At 44.3% G+C, this 20,657-nt stretch overlaps 1 protein-coding gene across 2 annotated transcripts in view; it reads left to right on the top strand.

Moving 5' to 3' along the window:
• Positions 1–12,154: 12,154 nt before the first annotated feature.
• Positions 12,155–20,657, top strand: part of EIF4E3 (eukaryotic translation initiation factor 4E family member 3) — a 48,373-nt gene continuing 39,870 nt past the window's right edge. The window contains exon 1 of one of the 2 annotated variants that reach the window (XM_019024429.4): positions 12,155–12,173. Coding sequence is in view for 1 of the 2 variants with exons in the window: in XM_031009372.3 (XP_030865232.1) it covers positions 12,711–12,886 (176 nt within the window). In the remaining variant the exon portion in view is untranslated. Of the gene's footprint in view, positions 12,174–12,654; positions 12,887–20,657 lie in introns of those variants that run through there. The other variant, XM_031009372.3, reaches the window with a different exon arrangement.

Here is a 20,657-nt window from a genome sequence, read left to right as displayed (position 1 = left end):
AGTCTTCTTATGTTTATTTTATATAATGTTCAGGGTTTTTCACTATGCTTCGTGGGAGGAATTGAGAAAGCATGTCTTATTCCATCTTTCTGGCAGAGAATCTTCTCCATCGTTTTTGAATAGATATTTCACTGAGTATAGAATTCTAGGTTGACAGGTTTTCTTCTTTCAGTACTTTAAAGAGATTGTTCTGTTGTCATCTTAGTTGTATGATTTCCTATGAAAAAAATCTCTGTTGTGCTTGTTTTTTGTTTGTTTGTTTGTTTTTTGGTAGAGATGAGAGTTCTTGCTATGCTACCCAGGCCGGTCTTGAACTCCTGGCCTCAAGCAATCCCCCTGCCTTAGCCTCCCCAAGTGCTGGGTTTACAGATGTGAGCCACCACACCCAGACTAATTCTTATTTTGTTCCTCTGTATAAAATGTGTCTTTTTTTCTGCACTGTAGCAGTTTGATTATGCCCTGCCTTGGTGTGATTTTCTTCATGTTTTTTGTGATTGGAGTTCATTGAGATTCTTGAATCCAAGGGTTTATTCCTCTTAAGCAGTCACTCTCTAAAAGCAAGTGGCTCAACCCACCTTACAGTAAAAATTAGACTGCTATTAATTTGTAGTTGAACTCTGATATTTTCCAGGTTCTAAATTGTTTATTTAATAGGTGGTCATATGTTTTGTATACCAGATATTCAAGCACCTTCTGCCACAGTGCTCTGTTTTGAACATTTAGGGCATAACTTGAATATTTTCATAAGTCAAAGACTCACCTCATTTTCCAGATGATAGAGATGACTTCAGAGAAGTGAAACTTTTCCTAAAGTTTCCTGAAGTTGCAACTGTTAGGAGCACAGGCAGACTTAGGGTTTGAACTCCATACCTCTTGCTGGGTGATGATGGGAATGTTATTTAACCATTTTGAGCCTCCGGTGTGTAAGGTGGGAGATGATAATCATACTTGTTAATACCTCATGAGGTTGATATGTGAATTAGATGAGAATAGTTAAGGATTCACAAAATGGTAGCTATTGTTGCTGTTGATATTTTTCTTTAATAGACTTTCTTTTTTTAGAGCAGTTTCAGGTTCACAGCAAAATTGAGTGGAGGGTACAAGGAGTTTTCCATTTATCCTATCCTCACTTATGCATAGCCTTCTCCATTATCAACATGCCACACCAGATGGGTGCATTTTTTATAATCAGGGAGTCTACATTGACACATCATTATCAACCAAAGTCCATAGTTTACATTAGGGCTCACTCTCAGATTTGTATATTCTATGGGTTTTGATGAGTGTCCAATGACATGTATCCACCGTTATAGTATCATTCAGAATAGTTTTATTTTCATAAAAATCTTTGCTCTGCCTATTCATTCCTTCCTCTCCTACACCTGAACCCCTGACAACCCCTGATCCTTTAACTGTCTCCATAGTTTTGCCTTTTCTGCAATGTTATATTAGTTGGAATCATACAGTATGTGGCTTTTCAGATTGGCTTCTTTCACTTAGTAATATGCATTAAAGTTTCCCCAATGTCTTTTCATGGCGTAATAGCGCATTGCTTTTTAGCAGTGAATGATATTATTCCATTGTCTGGATGTACCATAGTTTACTGATCTACTGACTGCTAAAGGACATCTTGTCTCCTTTCAAGTTATGGCATTTATGAATGTAGCTGCCATAACCATCTCTGTGTGGGTTTTTGTGTGGACGTAAATTTTCAGCTCAGTTGGGTAAATACCAAGGAGTATAATTGCTGGATCATATGGTAAGAGTATGTTTAGTTTTGTAATAAACTGCCAAACTGTCTTTCAAAGTGGCTGTACCATTTTGCATTCTTACTAGCATTGAGTGAGAGTTCCTGTTGCTCCACATCCTCACCAGCATTTGGTGTTGCCAGCGTTTCGGGATTTAGACATTCTAATAGGTGTATAGTGGTATCTCATTGTTTTAATTTGCAGTCTCCAGTGACATATGATATTAAGCATCTTTTCATGGTGCCTATTTGCCATCTGTATATCATCAGCGAGATGTTTGCTCAGGTCTTTTGTCCAATTGTAAAATCATGGTGTTCATTTTCTTATTGTTGAATTAAAAAATTTCTTTGTAGATTTTGGAGCTATTGGTATTTTTATTTGAATTATTATTATCTTAAGTGCTTGGACAAGAGTTTCATTAAGACCTCAGCATTTTAACTGGTAAAACATGAAAATGTTTTCTTCTCATTTTTTGGAGGGAGGTGGATAAATGATCTTCACTTGAAAAAAAAAAAATGAAAAGATGTTCTAGGTTACTTTGATCCAGAAAGAACTTCAGGCTGCCTCTTAAGTAGAGCTGTGACTTCATGGGCCCTTCATGCTGTAATACCCTCCCCACAAAATTAGTTTGTGCCATGTGTTTTTCAACAATTGCCTTATTGAGGAGTGGGAAGTACCTGCTTAGCACACTATTGCCTTTCTTTGTTAGGAATCTGTGGATTCACAAGGTGCTCTGCTGTTATCAGGGTGGTGACATTACACCTATTAGCAAGTCTCCTCAACTTGCAGAGAACTGCTCTGGCCTGGATCATTCTGTAGAAAAACTAGTTACTAATGCTATTGAAGAAAAATATGTCCCATGATAGATGGAGGTATTATATTATCTGATTTCCATTCTCCCACCCTTCACTATGCATCAATAGATTTATATCATAGGATTCATTTTCATTTTATGTCTTTTTATTTACGCACCAATTCTTTTGCAAGTAATTTTAATTCTTCGTTTTATGAGAGTGAGGCTCTGTGCCTGTGTACTCCTATATAAAATAAAGGAAATTATTGTTTTTAATGCAGATTTGAAAAAAATATAATGGATTTCAGCTACACCAATCTCTCCCCATTTAGATGAGATGAACACCTAGTTAGATGAGGAACGTCATTCCTCATATAATTTGAATACATCCTGTTTCCATGACAACTTGTACTTACCAGCTTGCCTGGTAAAAGAAGTGCTTGAATTCTTCCTCTGATAAAAGATTTGACCAACCACTGGGGCCCCAGTTTCTTAATTCCAATAATTTCATTCCAGCCTGGGGCCAGTTTTCTTTTTAACATGGGATGATGTTGAGGATTAGAAACCAAAAAACCATTTTAGAGGTGAATTCACCTTCAAAATAAAAGGAGAGGACTCATAGGCCAAATACTAATGAGCACGAGAAATGAAGATACTTGTGCAGGTCATAGTCATTTTCTGATATCTTCCAGTTAAATTGAATCAACAGAGATGATGCAACAACTTATTAAGATGCTATTTGATTTGACAAAGAATGATTCAGTTATTCATTTCCATCTGGACGTTATAATCAGTTGGCTTGTTTTTTTCACTGCTAATTTATATCTTGCCTTTATGGGTGGCTTGTGCCCTCTTACTGCTGAATTTCAATTCTAATAAGGAGTTTGGTTTTATTAATGATTTTCCCTCAGAATGAAAAATAGGAAATTATTTGCATCATTAACTGTGCTTTTGCAAACTATGAAAAACATGATACTGCATTTAATTGACAAATTTATGTTTCATGTGTTATAAAATATTTTAGTCCAATAAGGCAAGCAGACATGACCCTTAGGCATTTTAGGAATGATAGGGACTCATCCCAAATTTAGGATAATTGACAGTGTATTTCTGAGTGGCCTGGTAGGTTTTGAAAGGACAAAAGTGACTCAGCTATCTCCAAGATCATTGTCAACCACAGTATATATTTGTGACATCAAATACTTGTATAAAGTCATCTGAGGGATACCATGTTCATCATAGCCTCCATGAGAGCTCCTCTTTTGTAATGATGACCTAGTATGATCAATATGTGCATCTTTTTAGCCTCTGGGAATAAGATACTATCTTACCACAAACACTAAGAAAATTTAAAGCAAATACCATAAGGTGCAACCTGCCATTATGTAGATAATACGTAACTAATAAGAATGAACAGGAAAAGAGTGAAAAATTAACAGGATCTTTCTGTATTGTGAGGATGCAATTCCTGCTGGTGGTAAAACAAAAGAGATTCAGTAACTGAAGGGGTCTCATTGGCCTAAACACTGCAAGTGTCCTTCTGTTTCTGAATGGTGCATTTTGCACAGTAGTTACAGTTCTAAAAATGTCATGTAATTATGATTTTTTTAAGAAAACAAATAATGCAGCTTCCTTTCAAGAATTGCTTTATTTTCCTTTACTAATTGTTCATCAATTGATAATGGCTTCTCAAACTTTAGTGTACTTAGCTCTTAAGAAATAAATGACTTATAAAATATTTCAATCTACACTTTAATGAATGGTTTTAAATCACAGAAGGATTCATTATTCAGATATTTATTGACTTCCCAGTACATGAGCAGTACTTTATAATAGTCTCTGAGGACCTCAAAGGTGAGCTCCCCACCCCTCAGGAAGCTTGGGTTAAATATGGTACAGGGAAAGATGGTACAGGAGGTCTTTTTGCAGCCTGACTCATAACCTCCTAGTATTTTGCCAAATCAGCTTATATTTTCTGTATCAAGATTTCTTATGTCATAAATATGATTATTTCAGCTTAAAATAAAGCTTCGGAAAGCACAATACACTTCCTCAGAGAACTGGCTTACAAAATGTTCCCCTAAATGATCTATGAACCATAAATGAAATCCCCAAAACAAAATCTTATCCTTAAAGCAGCTTCTTAGATATAAACAAATGACTTGCTTGCTGTTGATTTATCCCACTAGGCGAGCAGTTATCAGCTCATAGTGGGGATTAGAGGCCTCCCAAGATGGTTGCTGAAATCCTTTGGAACAGGCAGTGCTCCAGGACCTGCTCCTTGTGTATCTACCATTCAGGTTTTCCCAGGACCAAAGGGTTTTCTGGGACTCAGAACTTTCAGTGCTCAAATTGGAACAGTCCTAGGCAAATTGGGACAGTTGTTCACTCCACCTGTCTCTAGATCCCCAACGAGCATACAAAGGAGGACACTCGTATTCAAAAAGCAGAGAAGATGTAGGGTTATCCCCTCCAGGAACTGTGATAAGGAAACAAGAATCAACACTTGTGTGACCTTTTTTTGGATTATGTAGAGCCTCACCAAATGTTCCTGATTTGATCCTTCAGGCAGCACTGCAAAGCAGGTGTTATTGGCACACTCATTTTTTAATTGAGAAAAAAGGAGACTCAGAGGTTCACCGATTTGTCCCAAAGCACATGGCTGTTAGACATTGGCTCAAGCACATGTTTTTGGACTTTCCTCTGATCACATTGCCTCCGTACTGCTCATCGTTTCCTTTCTTTTGAAAATTGCTGAAGACCAGTTTGAGGCCTGCCGGCTCTCCCCTTCAGTCCAGTTTCTGATGTAAGCCATCTCTGTATCTCTGATTGATCGGCTGGCCAGGAATGTTCAGAACTACTCTTTGATAAGAAGCCAGTGATTGGCAGAGTGTTTATTACAGGGTTGCACATGATAGCCACAATCACTGGTAATAATCTGTGTGCCTAACAGGAGGAGTTGGTTATACGAATCATTACTCCTCCAATCAGTGGAATTCTGTGTGGCCACAACAAAGGTCTTTAATCAGAGCTCTTAGACTGGCCACAAAACCTATATATCTGACATCGTTGGGACTTTTTTTTTTTTTAAATCAGGGAAGAGATTTTTTTTTTAAATCAGGAAAGTAGTTTGGGCACTGCCCAGCTGTGTCTCTAGAACTCTGTGAATCTCCTGTCCCTATCTGGGGTGTGTTTGGTGACTGATTCCCTGTGAGGGAACTTGGCCTGGCCCTTGAAGGATGGTTAGACAATTTAGATGGTCAGAGGAGAGAATAAAGGTCTCAGGCAAAAGTGTGGAGATATGAGTACATATGGTGTGTTTACCAAGTGGGGAGTAAGCCCATCATTGATTCAGTGAAGCTGGGTCTCCCATGTGCCAGACACCGTGCTAGGAACCCAGAAGACAGTGGTGGAGGGGGTGGGCCCAGGCCTGTCTTCGGGAGCTCTTGTTATGGCAGAGCTGAAAATGCACCAAGAAATAGGGACAAATCTGTTTGGAATATATATATTTCCATGTATAGCTGTTTCTCCAAATATATAGATTTAACATATATATTCCAAGTATATGTAAATATAGGTGTATAATTATATCTCTCTAAATATATTTGGAAATATACTCACAAATGCATTTGAAAAAGGGGGTCAAGGTGTGGACAATTTCAAAGGCTAGATTCCAGATTTCAGACCTCAGCCTGTGAGAAACAGGCAGCGCTTTAGGGCTTTTGAACAAAGAAGTAATAGGACAAAAGTGCTTTTTAGGAAGACCAACATGCCGTCCATAAGAAAGATACACTGGCAGAGGAGAAAGACAAGAAATTAGGAGACAAAGTCACAGACTCTTCCTTTCAACCAATATCTGCTGTATACCCAGTTTGTTTCCTTAATAAATGTTGCTGGTGTGCCAGCCGTGGACAGGCCCTGCACTAGGCACTGGGTGGACAAAGGTGGACAAGAGAGGCCTGGCCCTCCCCACTTGGACTGGATATTCTGTTTCGGAAGATCGGCAGTTGATGTGTGCAGCTGACACGTGCACTGAAAAAAATAATGAGGAAGGGGAGAAGACCTGCTTTAGAGTGGAGGCCTAAGGCAGGAGGAGTCAGCCATGCAAGCGGAGGGACTAGCAGTTCAGGAGAAAGAACAGCATATGCGGGTGCCCTGTGGCCACAGAGAAGCTTTGAGGCAGGGGGAGAGATCAGCCATGGGTTTGGAAAGGCAGGAAGGATCCAGAAGATGCCAGGTTTTGTTGGCCACCAGAAAGAGTCTGGGTTTTTTTTCTGAGAGCAGGCAGAAGCAAACCAGTGTTTGAGGACTGCTGTTCAGGCTGCTGTCTGGCAGGAGATGAGAGGGTCGGGTGTTAGAAGCAGGGAGACCCGTTAGGAGGCTGTTGCAGTCCTCCAGGCCATGCTTGGCTGACTCAGGACTGGGAGTGGCTGGCACCAGTGGGAATAAAGAAGGAAGAGCAGGCTAGGCACTGTGGCTCACGTCTGTAATTCCAGCACTTTGGGAGGCTGATGTGGGAGGATCACTTGAGGCCAGGAGTTCAAGACCAGCCTGAACAACATGGTGAAACCCTGTCTCTACAAAAAATTTAAAAATTAGCAGGGCATGGTGGCATGTGCTTGTAGCTACTGGGGAAGCTGAGATGGGAGGATTGCTTGAGCCTGGGAGGCCGAGGCTGCAGTGAGCCAAGATTGTGCCACTCCACTCCAGCCTGGGCAACAGAGCAAGACTCTGTCTCAAAAAAAAAAAAACAACAATAATAATAGAGAAAAAGAAAAAAAGAAGGAAGACCAACACACGGATTGCAGGCAGATCAGGACGAGAAATCAATGTCTGATAGGTGGATGGATGTGGAGAGTGGGACGACCAAACCTCAAGGCCACATTTTCCAGGCTCAATGACCACATGGACCTCAGTGTCCTCACTGCAGATGCTTAACACATGCCATTTCCTTTGCCCCTTTCTCTTCCATTAGCAGCTCTGAACAAGAGAGGCCTGGGCTGGCCCCTAAAAGATCTTCAGAGGTCTTTTGGAATCTAGATAAATAACACTAGTTGAGCTTTTTCTATGTGCAACTTGCAAGGTGCTTTATAGACAATGTTTTCTTATACATTGGCTCAGAGCAGTCCCTTGAGGGCGCTCTTGTTATCTCTGTACCCTAGATGAGGAATCTGGAGCTCAGCAAGGTTAATAACTTCCCAGAGTCACAGGGTTTACCTATGGCAGGATCTTGGTTAGAGCAGGGATCAGTCTCACTCTGAAGCAATCACTCTTGAACCACACCGCAGCCTCCCCTGACCCGTGAGTATCCCAGAATAGTTTCAAGTCTCCCCTACCTCTCCAAGCCATTGCTCTAGGACTGACCAGCTGCAACACACCTTTGCTGGAAGCTTCAGTCAGGGCCTCTGCCCCAGGCCAGTCCCTTCCTGTGCCCTGTACCTACCGGCACTGAAGACTGCCATCTAGTGGCCATTGCCTTCCTTTTTCTTTTGCTGTTAAAAGAAAGGAAAACGGAGTTCCCACATAAAAGACAGGCCTGCATATTTATAGTATCACACCCTGTAAACAGGAAACTTCTCAGTCTTAGAGAAGGAGCCCAGCAACATAAACAGCATATTGCCAATGAGTTCCCCCACCCATTCAACAAACACTTACACACACACACACACACACACACACACACACACACACACACACACACACATTCTATTGGAATGTAGGCTCCCAGAGACAGGAATTTCTTTTGTCTGTATTGCTAATGAACCTGGAGAGCTTAGAACAGTGGCATTTGCATAGCAGATATGCAACAAATATTTATTGAGTGTGGAATGAATGAACGCCTGACATTTACTGTATCTTTACTATATACCAGGCACTTGACATGTACATTTTCTCATTTAATCCTAACGATAACTCAAGAGATAGAGACCATTAGCATGTCCAGTCCTCTTATGTGGAGACTGAGGCACAGAGAGGATAGGAAGCTTGCCAGGTTTAGGGAGAACTAGCTTTGACTCAGGTTTTCTGACATTAGAAAGGTTCCCTCCTTTCAAGGGAGCCACTGGCCAATTCCCTCCCATGTTCTGCCTTTATTGAGTGAAAGGCTCCCTTCCCAAAGTGTTGAGACAGAGGCCATCAATGGAGGGAATGTCACTAGCTAACTCTGTGGCTGTGTGACTTCCAGTGTCCCTGAACCTCAGGTTCCTCATTGGGTAAAGGAGAAGACTGAGTTAGGACCCCTGCCTTCCCTTCCAACGTCATCATTCTGCTGTTCCTGTGACTCCCAGGGAGCGGATGTGAGTAGAAGAGAGAGGACCACTTGTTGCTAGGCAACCAGCACCCACCTCACCCATGTTGCCATGGTGATGATGAAAGTTGGGCTGATGGGATTACCAGCTCCTGCTAATTGCATATGAGTGCTCAGGTTTCTGTCTCTTTCTTGCCTGCTTGCTCGCTCTGACTTTCTCATTCTTCTAGGAACTGTAGAGCGATTTCCCCCTCTCCTCCATCTGCAGCCTCCCTGAGGCAGCCCTAGTGCAATGGAAAGCAACTGGGAATGGAGCCTGGCTGTGTGTCTGAATAGCTGTGTGACCTTGGGCAGGTTACCCAGCTTCTCTGGGCCTTTCTTTTCTCATTTGGAAAATGAAGGTGTTGGAAAAGTGATCCCTGTCTAAGGTTCTTCCCGGCTCTCAAATCCTTTGATGCCTAGGGAGCATGTCAGGGGAGCAGACCACACTGTTACTAGGCAACCAGCAGGCACCCTGCCCAAGTTGCCTTGGTGACTGGATGCTGGAGGGGAGGGGAGTAGCTGCTGCAGCTAATTGCTTAATTATTTATGAGTGCCTCAAGTCCTTCTTGTTGTTTTCGTTGCTAGGGGCTGTGGGGTCACCTTCTCTTCCTCTCTTCTGCCACCCCAAGTCGTCTGTGTTGCGTGTCATGCAGTGGGAGAGCACGTTGGTCCGGACCTCAAGCTACCCACGTTCTAGTCCCGCCTCTGTCATTTCCTAGAGCTGTGGCCTCGGGTAAGTCACCTCACCTCTCTGGGCCTCAGTTTCCTCATTTGTAAAGTGATGGGTTTGCTTAGATGATTGCTGAATCCCCTTTCTACCTTGAAATTCTAGTTCCTGCCATCCAGTTCCCAGATGAGGGAAATTTCCCCAATTTATTATCTTCTAAGAATGATTCTGAAGAGCAATAAAAATAATTAAGTCTCTTACATATTTCAAACAGGAAGGGAATGAAAGTTGTGACCATTGTTCCCTCCTTAGCCATTCTGTATAATCTCTTTTATTAATCTTAAGGTCATTTAAATTTTATCTATTCATATATACCACCTACTTCCAAAATAAATTTGAGGGGTTCAGTGTAAGGTGCATATATGCTATTAGGTCTTTAAAATAGAAATAGGAATAAATATAAAAATAGTGATGCTTCTTCATTGGCTAATATTGGTGCTGTGATTGAGCACCAAATGTAATTATGAGCAGCCTGGAAGCCAAAGCAAAAAGAGAGAAAGGTATATAATTGCTATTCAGTAAAGAAAAACTGCCAGACTGTTCCTAGTTCTAAATTCTGGAGGGAATTTTTTCATGTGGTACACATTCCTTTTACAGAAACTGCAGATAAAAATTCTTGACTAGCCCTTTTTTGCTGAGGATATTGTTAAAGGACATAAGGAAGGAGCTAAACTTGACGGTTTGACTAGCTTTAATCATTAGAAAGCAAAACTTCCTCTCTACCCATGCCTTGGAATTTTATACAGATATGTGTCACTTCGTAAATATAAATTTTCAGAATCAACCATTATTTATATATCAGCTATATATAAATTCATGTAACCACTTTGCAAAGCAATTTGGCAATATGTATCAAATTTTTAAATGCAGCCAACAATTCTTCTCCAAACTTATTCTGAGATTAGCTTGTGTAGATGAAGAAAGCCATAAATACAAAAATACTTATGGTAGCATTATTTATATAAGAAAATGTCTAGAAACCACATAAATGTTGGAGGCTAGTGAATTAAATTATATTACCTCTTTACAATGAATTACTTTGCAGCCCTTAAGATGAAGTAGATCTATATGTTTTGATATGGAAAAATCTTCAAGGATATAATGTTAAGTGAAATAAGAAGGTACAGCATTGGTATTAAATGCTTCCATTTTGGTTATAAAAATATAGATTTATAACTTATGAATCTAGATATATGCTTGCATGTGCATACTTGCATTTTTCTGGAAGGAAACTGTTGCCAGTGGTTTCCTCTGGGAATGAAGATTGATAGTCTTGGGAGGGAGGGCAACCTACTATTCACAGCTTGTTTTTACTTTGTGGACTTGTTAGTGTTCTGTGTAGAGAGGTAGGAGAGCCTGGCAGTTGAAAGTCTAGACTCTGGAGTCTGAATACCTATGTTCAAATCCCAGCTGTCCCACTTACTAGCTCTGTGACCTTGGGGTTATCTTAATCTTATCTCTGTTCCTCATCTGTAAAATGGGTTAATAGTATCTTCCTCACTGGCTTACTGTAAGGATTAAATGAGTTATTAAGGGTAAAGTGCTCAGTGCAGTTTAAACAATGCCATATGCCACGCTTCTTGGAAAAATGAAAGGAGATATTAAGCAACAAGATAAATGCATCTAACCAAAAGCACCCTCCCGTTTTAGTGTTGGACAGATTTTATAAAATCTGTCATTGCTTCCAGCATTGTATGTTGTATAGAAGTTAAGTTTAAAGCAGCGGTCTTGTTTTTATTATTGTCACTTTATGTGACCTTGATTACCTTTTAGGGAGGGCATCTACTCTGGGATTCATGACAGTCTGCTATGATGCTGTTGATGCCCCTGAACTCATCTTGTTTTGTAGTTCTTCCATCCCAGCGAATGCTCAAGGCATGAACAGAACACATGCTAGGCCAGGTAGAAGGTCAATGAGGAGATGGAATCCCATGCCCTTCACTGTTCAAGGCCAGAGAGGAACTATCTAGAAATTCAAGTGTAAAGAGGATGTCCATGCTGGTTGTGACATGTGTTTTCACATGCCTCATGCCTTTGCTTTTCTTTTGAAAAGGAAAGTGACAGAGACCTGGGGAGAGGCTGTGTTAGGAGGGCCCCTCCTACTTTGGGCTCAGGAATCTCACCGCCTAAGGGACTTCCTGGGTGCTCAGAGGTACAGGAAGCAGAGCGCTCTGTGTTCACAGGTGCCCGCTTTCCTCCTCTCCACTCGCCGGTGCTTTAGGGCAGATCTGGATACTTTGGCTGATTTTGGGAAATGTTCTCTGAAGTTAGCCACACGTTAAGCCAGGCTTGAGGCCCTCACTGTGGTCACATGGTAGCTCCAGAGGTTGGGATGGAGGCTCTGGCCCCTTCAAATCAGCGGAGTTAGGAAGTATGCTCTCACCAAGAGGAATGCAAAGCCCACCTGCTCCAACCTCATGCCCCAGTCGGTGGTTCTCTTGTTCGTTCTTCTGTCTCGCCCTTTGTTCTGTACTCGTGGGCACTGGAGTTTCTTTATCCATTTGGCCATCGGTTCCCCTCTCCATTTATCTGTCACACCCAACTGTGCTTCCATCTGCCCTCCATCCCTCCTTCCCTCCTCCAGCCATCTGCCAACCTCCATCCTTCTGACTGCTGGTATGTCTGTCCATCCCTCCTTCCCTCGCACCACGTGGGTCTGGGGCTCCATCCCCTGTCCCATCCATCCCTCCATCTGTCCCTAGCCTGCCGCTCCATCCCGCTGCCCTTTTGCATGGCTGCAGAGCCAGCCCGCAGACCGTTCCCCGGTCCCTCTCACCCCCGTGGGCCCTCTAGCCTGTCCCCGGCCGCCACTCCAGGCCAGGCCGTCAGTCCCCCACGCTGGGCCCGCGCCTGAGCGGGATCGGCCCCCCATCCCTCCGTGGGTCTGTCTTTGTTCGGCGGCCCCGGCCCGGCCGTGCCTCCCACGGCCCCTCCGCGCGGCTCCCAGGCCCTGAAGGCGGCGGGCGGCGGGCGGCGGGCGGCGGGCGGCGGGCGGCGGGCGGCGGGCGGCGGGCGGCGGGCGGCGGGCGGCGGGCGGCTAGCCCGGGGTGGGGCGGGGCGCGCGGGGCGGGGCGGGGCGGGGGCCGGGGGTGACTCAGCCGCGCTCGCCCCGCGGTCCGCGCGTCCGCCGGCCTTGCAGGCGGGGCGGAGAAAATGGCGCTGCCCCCGGCCGCCGCGCCCCCCGCCGGGGCCCGGGAGCCGCCGGGGTCCCGCGCCGCCGCCGCCGCCGCCGCCCCCGAGCCGCCGCTCGGCCTGCAGCAGCTGTCGGCGCTGCAGCCTGAGCCGGGCGGGGTCCCGCTGCACTCGTCCTGGACCTTCTGGCTCGACAGGTGAGGGGGCGCGGGGCCCGCCGCGCACGGCCCCGACCCGGGTCCTGCCGCCACCGCCGCTTTGTCTCGGCGCGGCCCCTCGCCCCGGCCCCGCTCCGCTGTGGCACAGACCCCGGCCCCTCCGCGCGTCCGCCTGCGCACCCCGGGACTCGCCCCGCCGGGTCGGAAGCCAGCTTCGGGCAGCGCCGGGCGGCTGTTCGGCGTCCTCGCCTCCGGGCCGGGGGAGGACAGCGCAGCCCGAAAAGTTTCGGCAACACTTTCTACCCCTTGTTCCCTTCGGATCGGAACGCGGCGTGCTGGCAGGGCCGTGGGAGAGGGTAGGCGAGCTGGGGGTGGCCGCGTCCCTGCTGCAGGGAGAGGGCTGTCCTGCTTACCCCGCGGGGCGTCTGGGAGCTCAGGACACGACCTCAGCTGTGACAGCGCTCGGAAAAGTTGCCCATCCCTTGGGAGGTGTGCGGTGGTGCAATGATTACTGCACGGCGGGCGCTCCCACCCCGTGTCCGGCCGCTGCTGCCGTGGACTCCTCTTCCAATTCTTCCTCATCCACTGGGCAGGTATTTCCTGAACACCTACAGTGGAGCCACACACCTGCTATGCGCTGGAGATTCAATAATGAGCAGCAGCTGACCTTGTCAGGAAGGGGGTGAATTATGGCTTTCTCAGGGGACAACCCAGGTGCCATCTTTTCAGAAAGACCCCCTGACTACCGTATCTAAAATAGAAACCTTGCTCCCTCGTTTTGTATTCTCCTGCCCTGCCTTCTTTTTCTTCCTAATGCTTAATGCAGCTGGATTCTATTATATATGAATTTGTTTACTTTCAGTCTGTCTCCCCAGCTCCTCAACACCTCCCCTCAGTTAAGGATAAAAGAGCAGTGAATTTTTGTTTTTGGACATTTTGGACCTAGAACTGTGCCTGGTCCCTAGTAAGAACACCAGAAATTGTTATGAATGAATAGATGGATGAATGCAAAGCCCCTTCTTAGTGTCTGCCCTGCAGTGGGTGCCCAATGATGACACCTCAAGGTTGTCCCAAGAGCATTTGGAAATTTTGATGAAACCGTGTCTACTCTGGCTAAGTGTTAGGGAGAAATGTGTGACAGTGTTCTGAGAAGTTTGCTTGGTACACACAAATCTGGTTTTAAAAGGCTTTGCATAAAATGACTGCAAGATTTTGTTTTAAAAAAGTGATATTCATTTTTTTTTTTGGTTAAGACAAGCTCATTTCTTTTTTCCTTTTGGGTTCTTATAGCACCCGTCTATAAGAATTGTCACTTGCTGCCATTTTCTTTGCCGGAGACCCAAAAAAGTTGGGGGTGGGGGAGATGGAGTGAGTTTCGTTCTTTCAAAACATTTTCACTTTCATTATGGGATGTTAAGAGAGCATTATACTGTCATAACAAGCGTGCTTTTGGCAGACCTTAGCAGAATGAAATCGTGTCTGTTTTCTTAGGTGTGCTGCAACTGTGCTGTTGTTACCTGGTATCTGTTTTCAAGGTGTTAAACCTGGACCTGTGGTCTAAATTGTGAATACTGCTGACTGGTGGAAACAGTATCAAGAGAGTTTCTTTTTAAACAGGTCTAAAATTAGTTTACATTTAGGAACAACACTTTTAAGGACTGGTCTAAAATGTCAATACTACAGATAACACAATCTTTTAAGACTAGTAGCTTAAGATTATAGTAACTTTAATGAAGACAAAAACTATATCTTACTATTGATTTACACATTTTTGTTCTCTAAAGGTCGATCATCAAATGAAATACATTATTGCCACAGTGTCCAGATCTTTAATAGAAATGGCTGTATTAATTTAGAAATTATAATGAGTTCCAATATTGTACATATGAATTCATTTTGCCCGATCAAACATCTCATAATTTTTGTTGAACTTTTTCTCCTTCTGTGGGAATCCATTACCTTTATATAGGGTGCCCCTCTCCCCCTTGAGGTTATGAACACATTATGATCTAGAAGTTCATTAGTAACTTTTCTCCCCAGGTAAACAACATTCTAGAGACTGGTGAGGTTCTCAGGAGAGCCCTCCAAGGCAGCCTTCCCTGCAGCATAGCCAATGTCTGCCTGGCAAGATGACATCGGTTTTTGAGTTCCATAGCATGCAAAGGCCTCTTGCTACTTAAAACTCCCCTTTGGCATCCTACCTCCTGGCCTGTCCTACTTTCCAGCCTACTGTGTGCTGATGAGCAAGCCACCTAGCTGCCCCAAGCCTCACTTTCATTGTAAAATGGGATAGTCATAGGCTATATCTCACAGGGCAGTTCTGAGGATTAAATGAGAGACATGATGTACAACACCTAACAGGTGCCAGCTGGTAGAAGGAGCTTCCTAAGCATAAACTACTAACACTGTCATTACCATGCTCCCCAGCTACCAACCCCTCCCCATACCCACACCCCAAGAAACAGTCTCTGGAGCAGCTTGTCTGAATTCCGTGTTGGGAAGCCGGAAACCTAAATTCATTCCCCTCACTGGATGAGTTGGAGAACTCCTCTGTAAAGTTATTAGTATTTTTAATAGTCAACTCCAATAAGTCCTTATTTGGTTAAAAAATTAGACTGTATGGTTAAGGATTTCGGCATTTGAGGAAGGTAATTTTAGATTGGGGGTACAGGCTGAAGAGTTTTTCTCCCCTTTTCTGGACATTTAAAACTATCCTGTCTTGATTCTTGGAAGCCACTCTGGGTTATGTGTCTCTAACTGCTTCCTTTTGATCTTATGGTGACCCGCTCGCCTCTGAGTTTTTTCCCACAACACTCAGGCCTCAGGCCTCTTCTTTGTGCCATTTACACCAGGGATCTCATCCAGTCACAGTGCTTTCAGGTCCACCTGAATTCTGGTGACTCTCAAAACCTTACACTCTTAGATGCAGTGCTCCTTCCCCTTTGTCTCCATGGATGTCCAATGTAATACACAACCAGACTCAACATGTACTGAACTACCTCCTCAACTGCCTTCCCAAACTTGCTTCCTTCTATCTGTATCTCAGATAAGAGCAGTTAAGAGCAAGTCTATCCTTCCAGTTGCCCAGCCCAAAAATCTTAGAGTCATCTGTAACCACCTCCCACCCCCGCCCCCCTGAGGAAAAGCCAAAGGGCTTACAGTAACCCATAAAGCTTTGCAGCTCTTCCTGCCCCACCCAGGACCCTTTTCTCCCTTGTCACTCTCCCTTCTGCCATGCCCTTCTTTCTGCTCGTCGGTCCCCTTGCTCTTTCGCCTTCATCCCAAGCAGGGACCTTAGCCACTGACACCCCCTACTGCTTGGAGTGCTCTCACCTCCATCAGTGCTTGCCCTGCTCTTTCCTGTCCTTCAAGCCTCTGCTCACATGTCACCTTCTCAGACCTTCCATATTAGTCTGTTCTCACACTGCTACGAAGAATTACCCAAGACTGGGTAATTTATAAAGGAAAGAGGTTTGACTCACAGTTCCACGTTGCTGTGGATGCCTCAGGAAACTTACAATCATGGTAGAAGCCAAAGGAGAAGCAGGCACCTTCTTCACAGGGCAGCAGGACCAAGTGAGTGCAAGCAGGGTAAATGCCAGACACTTATAAAATCATCAGATCTCATGAGACTCACTCACTATTACGAAAACAGCATGGGGGAAGCCACCCCCATGATCCGGTTACCTTCACCTGGTCCTGCCCTTGACATATATGGGGATTATGGAGATCACAATTCAAGATGAGATTTTGGGTGGAGACACAGCCAAACCATCTTATGTTGCCTGACCACTGTTATGAAATGGCGCAAGCATCCTGACACACACACCCCGAGCCCCTGACCCTGTTTTATTTTCTCCATAGCATTACCACCATTGGCTTGTCTTCTCCCACTAGGTTGTAAACCTCATGAGGGCAGAGTTCTCGTCCCGGATGCCTTGTCCTTAGCTCCTGGGTTGGAGCCTAGCACAAGTCAGCCCGCACTGAATACCCTGAACAGGGTGTTGCTGAATTCTACCCGCAGTGACTTCACCTTCTCGTGTGGTGGCTCCATTACTCTGCTAATCGTTGGCAAGTCTCCATCTCCAGCCTTCAGCTCTCTTCGGAGTTCTGGACACATGTCTGAAAGCTAAGGAAATCCACAGGCACTTTAAATGCAGTACTGATTCTTCAGTGACTGAGCTCATTTCTCTCCATTCTCTTTCTTTTCTGCTGACCATGTGTTGGTTAACCATCCTGCCATACTTCCAGTTTTTCAGAATTGGAATTTCCATTTGATCCTTGAATGTTCTTTCTCTCAAGCACCCTCCTCCATCCAGTTCTGTATTTCATACTGTTAATTCCCCTGGGAAAACTTGATCCAAGTCTAAGCCATTTTCCTCTCTCCATGCCCTCTCTCTGCAGGTTCTGGTTATGTCTAGTTCCAGTTACCTCCTAGCTGGCTCTTAGCTTCCTGCCTGCTCCCAAGCTCTGCCCCTCTCCAGGCATCCCGCACCTGGGCTGGCATGGTTAGCCTTCTAAACATACGCCTTATCTTACCATTCCAAAACTCCTTTGCCCTGTTCCTCTGCCATAGCGGCAGATTTTTACTTTATGTCTCTTACCACCTAAGAGGACCTCTTTTATGAAGTTGTGTGATCCAGACAGTAGGGATTCTGGATCTCCACCACTACTTCTACCAGAGCAGCTTTGAGAGGTGGTGGTGTGGTGGTTTGTTTGTTTTTAGAAATGGGACCCCTTAGGCTGGATGTGGTGGTTCATCCGTGCAATCACAGCACTTTAGGAGGCTGAGGAGGAAGGATCTCTTGAGGCCAGGAGTTTGAGACCAGCCTAGGCAACATAGCAATACCTTGTCTCTATTTAAAAAAAAAAATTAGCCAGGCATGGTGGCAAGAGCCTGTAGTCCCAGCTACTTGTAAGGCTGAGGCTGGAGGATCCCTTGAGCCTAGGTGTTTGCTTGAGCCTGAATTTGAGGATGCGGTGAACTATGATCACACCAATACACTCCAGCCTAGTTGACAGAATGAGACCTGCCTCTACAAATACATACATATGTACGTACATACATATATAAAAAGACCCCTTTAGTTTCAATAAAAGATTCCCTATGTTTTTTTTTTTTTAAGGAAAACTGTGGACTTAGAGATTATGGTATACATTCATATATTGCTTTTTTAAGTGGAACCCACCTCTTAAAATATAAGATATGAATATATATATATATTTTGAGACAGGCATTCTCTGTTACCCAGGCTGGAGTGCAGTGGCGCAATCATGACTCATTATAGCTTCTACCTCCTGGTCTCAAGCAATCCCTCCACCTCAGCCTCCCAAGTAGCTGGGACAACAGGCATGTGCTACTACACCCAGCTAATTTTTGTATTTTTTGTAGAGACAGGGTCTGACTATGTTGCCCAGGCCGGTCTCAAACTCCTGGGCTCAAGCAATTCTCCCACCTCAGCCTCCCAAAGTGCTGGGATTAGAGGCTCCCTGTCCAAACCCACCTCTTCTTTAACCTTATCACCTACCACTCTTCAACTCCACAATACCACTCAGTCTGTCCACTCTTCCTGGTCACGTCAGACTACTGGCCCTTTCCTTGGATAGATCTAACTTCCTCATGTCTGTGACTCCAGAGAGTGCACATTACAGTGCTTGGTACACAGTAGGTGCTGAGTATTTGCAGACTTTTTTTTTTTTTCTTCAGAAAGGTGAGCCATCATATACAGCTGTCACCGACCCTACCCAATCATGGTTTAGCTCCACCAAGCCTGTGTTTCTCAAAGTGTATTCCCTCATCCACCCATCAGAATCACCTGGCTGTGCTTGTTACAATACAGGCTCCCCACCCTGCCCCAGACCTACTCATTCAGACCTCTGTGGTGAAAGGTAGATTTGTAACAAATGCCATAGATATCCAAACTTGAGAGTTACTGCTCTATGTATTGATCATATCAATTGAGTATACTATTTACCAGTCACCATTCCAGGTTATAAGATTGCAAACATGACTACACCTTGGGCCATGTCCTCGCAGGAGGGATATCTCACATGCTGAATGTTTCAGTAGTATCAATGAAGAATTCTGAGAAGTGTTGAGTTCTACAGGGACCCACCCTAAAGGGTGCAATACTTCAAAATACATTCCAATGGTGTGTTCCATAATAACAAATCTGATATGGGAAGGTAGGGCCAAGCTTGACAAAAGGGACCCCAAAGTCATCCTTGTTCATTGAGTTGCCTACTGGGACTAGGTTGGGGAGGAGACTGGATGGAAGGGCCGTGGTTGACAGGGAGAGAGTGGCTGGCATCTGAACTTTTCTTGTCTTTTTCCCACACTTGCCCTCCTGAATCTGTAAACTCTAAATGGCCCAGGATTTTATTTTTTGTGAGGGGTAAAGGTCCTCTGAGAACGTCTGGCAGGGCAAGGCCCTGACATAGAGTACTTCCAGCCTTTCTACCTCAGGTCAGTGGTTGCTTCTTGCAGAAAAGTATGAGGGCCTTTCACATCCTCACTCAGAAAAGTTTCTGGTCCTTACCTGGCACTAGCTGCTCAAAAACATTTCTGCTTTTAATATTAGAGAGACCATTTACTTACTTCCAAACCCGGGGCACATGGCAACAATTTAGTGATCTGTCATGGGAATGGTTCACAACTTGGTCTTTCTTAATTTTGTCGTAAACTCTTAACACTGCTGTACTTCTCTACCCATCCTCCATGTACTGAAGGGATTAATATATCTCAAGATGAAAGGAGCCCCAGTTGCTACTGTTAAAGAGCTGTAAGATAGACTAGGAATGACCACAGGAAAGCAGGGAGAAATCAAAATCAAATAAACATGCAGAAATAAAACCTTTAAATGATGTATATATTTTCAGTAGATGCATTATTAACTGTCAGTAATAGGGCTTGGGCCATTTTTGTATGCGACTCTTGATCAGACAGGAAGCTGGTGTAGCCGCAAGCCACAGATCTATCTAACAGTGATTAAAATGAAATCATCTTTAATGGAGTGAATGGCATACGAGGGGCATACTTAATCATGTAACTGGGCTGTACAAATTTTCCCTCTGACAGCTGAGCCCGATGTTGTAAATCCAACAGGAAGACTGGCCTTTAGAAGATATAACTCTGCCTTTAAAGTCTTCCCCTTTAAGGTGGGTTCTCTTGGCTGAAACAAAATTATCTCTCACATAAGATGGAATATTGTCATCACTGGTTTTTTCAGCAAACATTTATTGTGTGCCTGTGTATTGGGCATGTGTATCAAGTAATTGGATATACTGTACCACATACTGTTTCAGACATCTTTTCCCACTTTAACTTGTTAATATGAACTACAATTTACTCATTCGTGTTAAGCACTGGACTGGATACTGTACATAATTATCCATAAAATTCTCACATTATTGAAGTAGGATATATCAGCAACATTTTACAGATGAGAAAATTGAGGCCCAGAGAAGTAACTTGCCTGAGGTCACACAGCAATATAGAACAGAAACAGGATTTGAATTAGGACTGTATGACTCCAAGCCCTGGTGTCCCTAACCCCACACTGCTTTCCTGTGAGCATGAACACAGATGGGACACAATTCTCTCATATCCTAAAATATCGGAGCTGGACAGGACTTAAGAGGTTATCTGGCTCTACCTCTTAATTTTACAAATAAGGAAACCAAGAGCCAGTTTCATGGGAGATGATTAAGCCAAGGACTCCCTGCCTCGGAATTTGCTGAGAAAAGAAGAGAGCCCTTGCCTGAAAACCCATATTTAAGTGCTTTTACAGAACTGTCCTTCACATATAAG

This window comes from Gorilla gorilla, chromosome 2 (assembly GCF_029281585.2).
Source record: "Gorilla gorilla gorilla isolate KB3781 chromosome 2, NHGRI_mGorGor1-v2.1_pri, whole genome shotgun sequence".
NCBI lineage: Eukaryota > Metazoa > Chordata > Mammalia > Primates > Hominidae > Gorilla > Gorilla gorilla.
The sequence above is the reverse complement of the archived record's forward strand: the minus strand, read 5'-3'. Positions and strand labels throughout refer to the sequence as shown.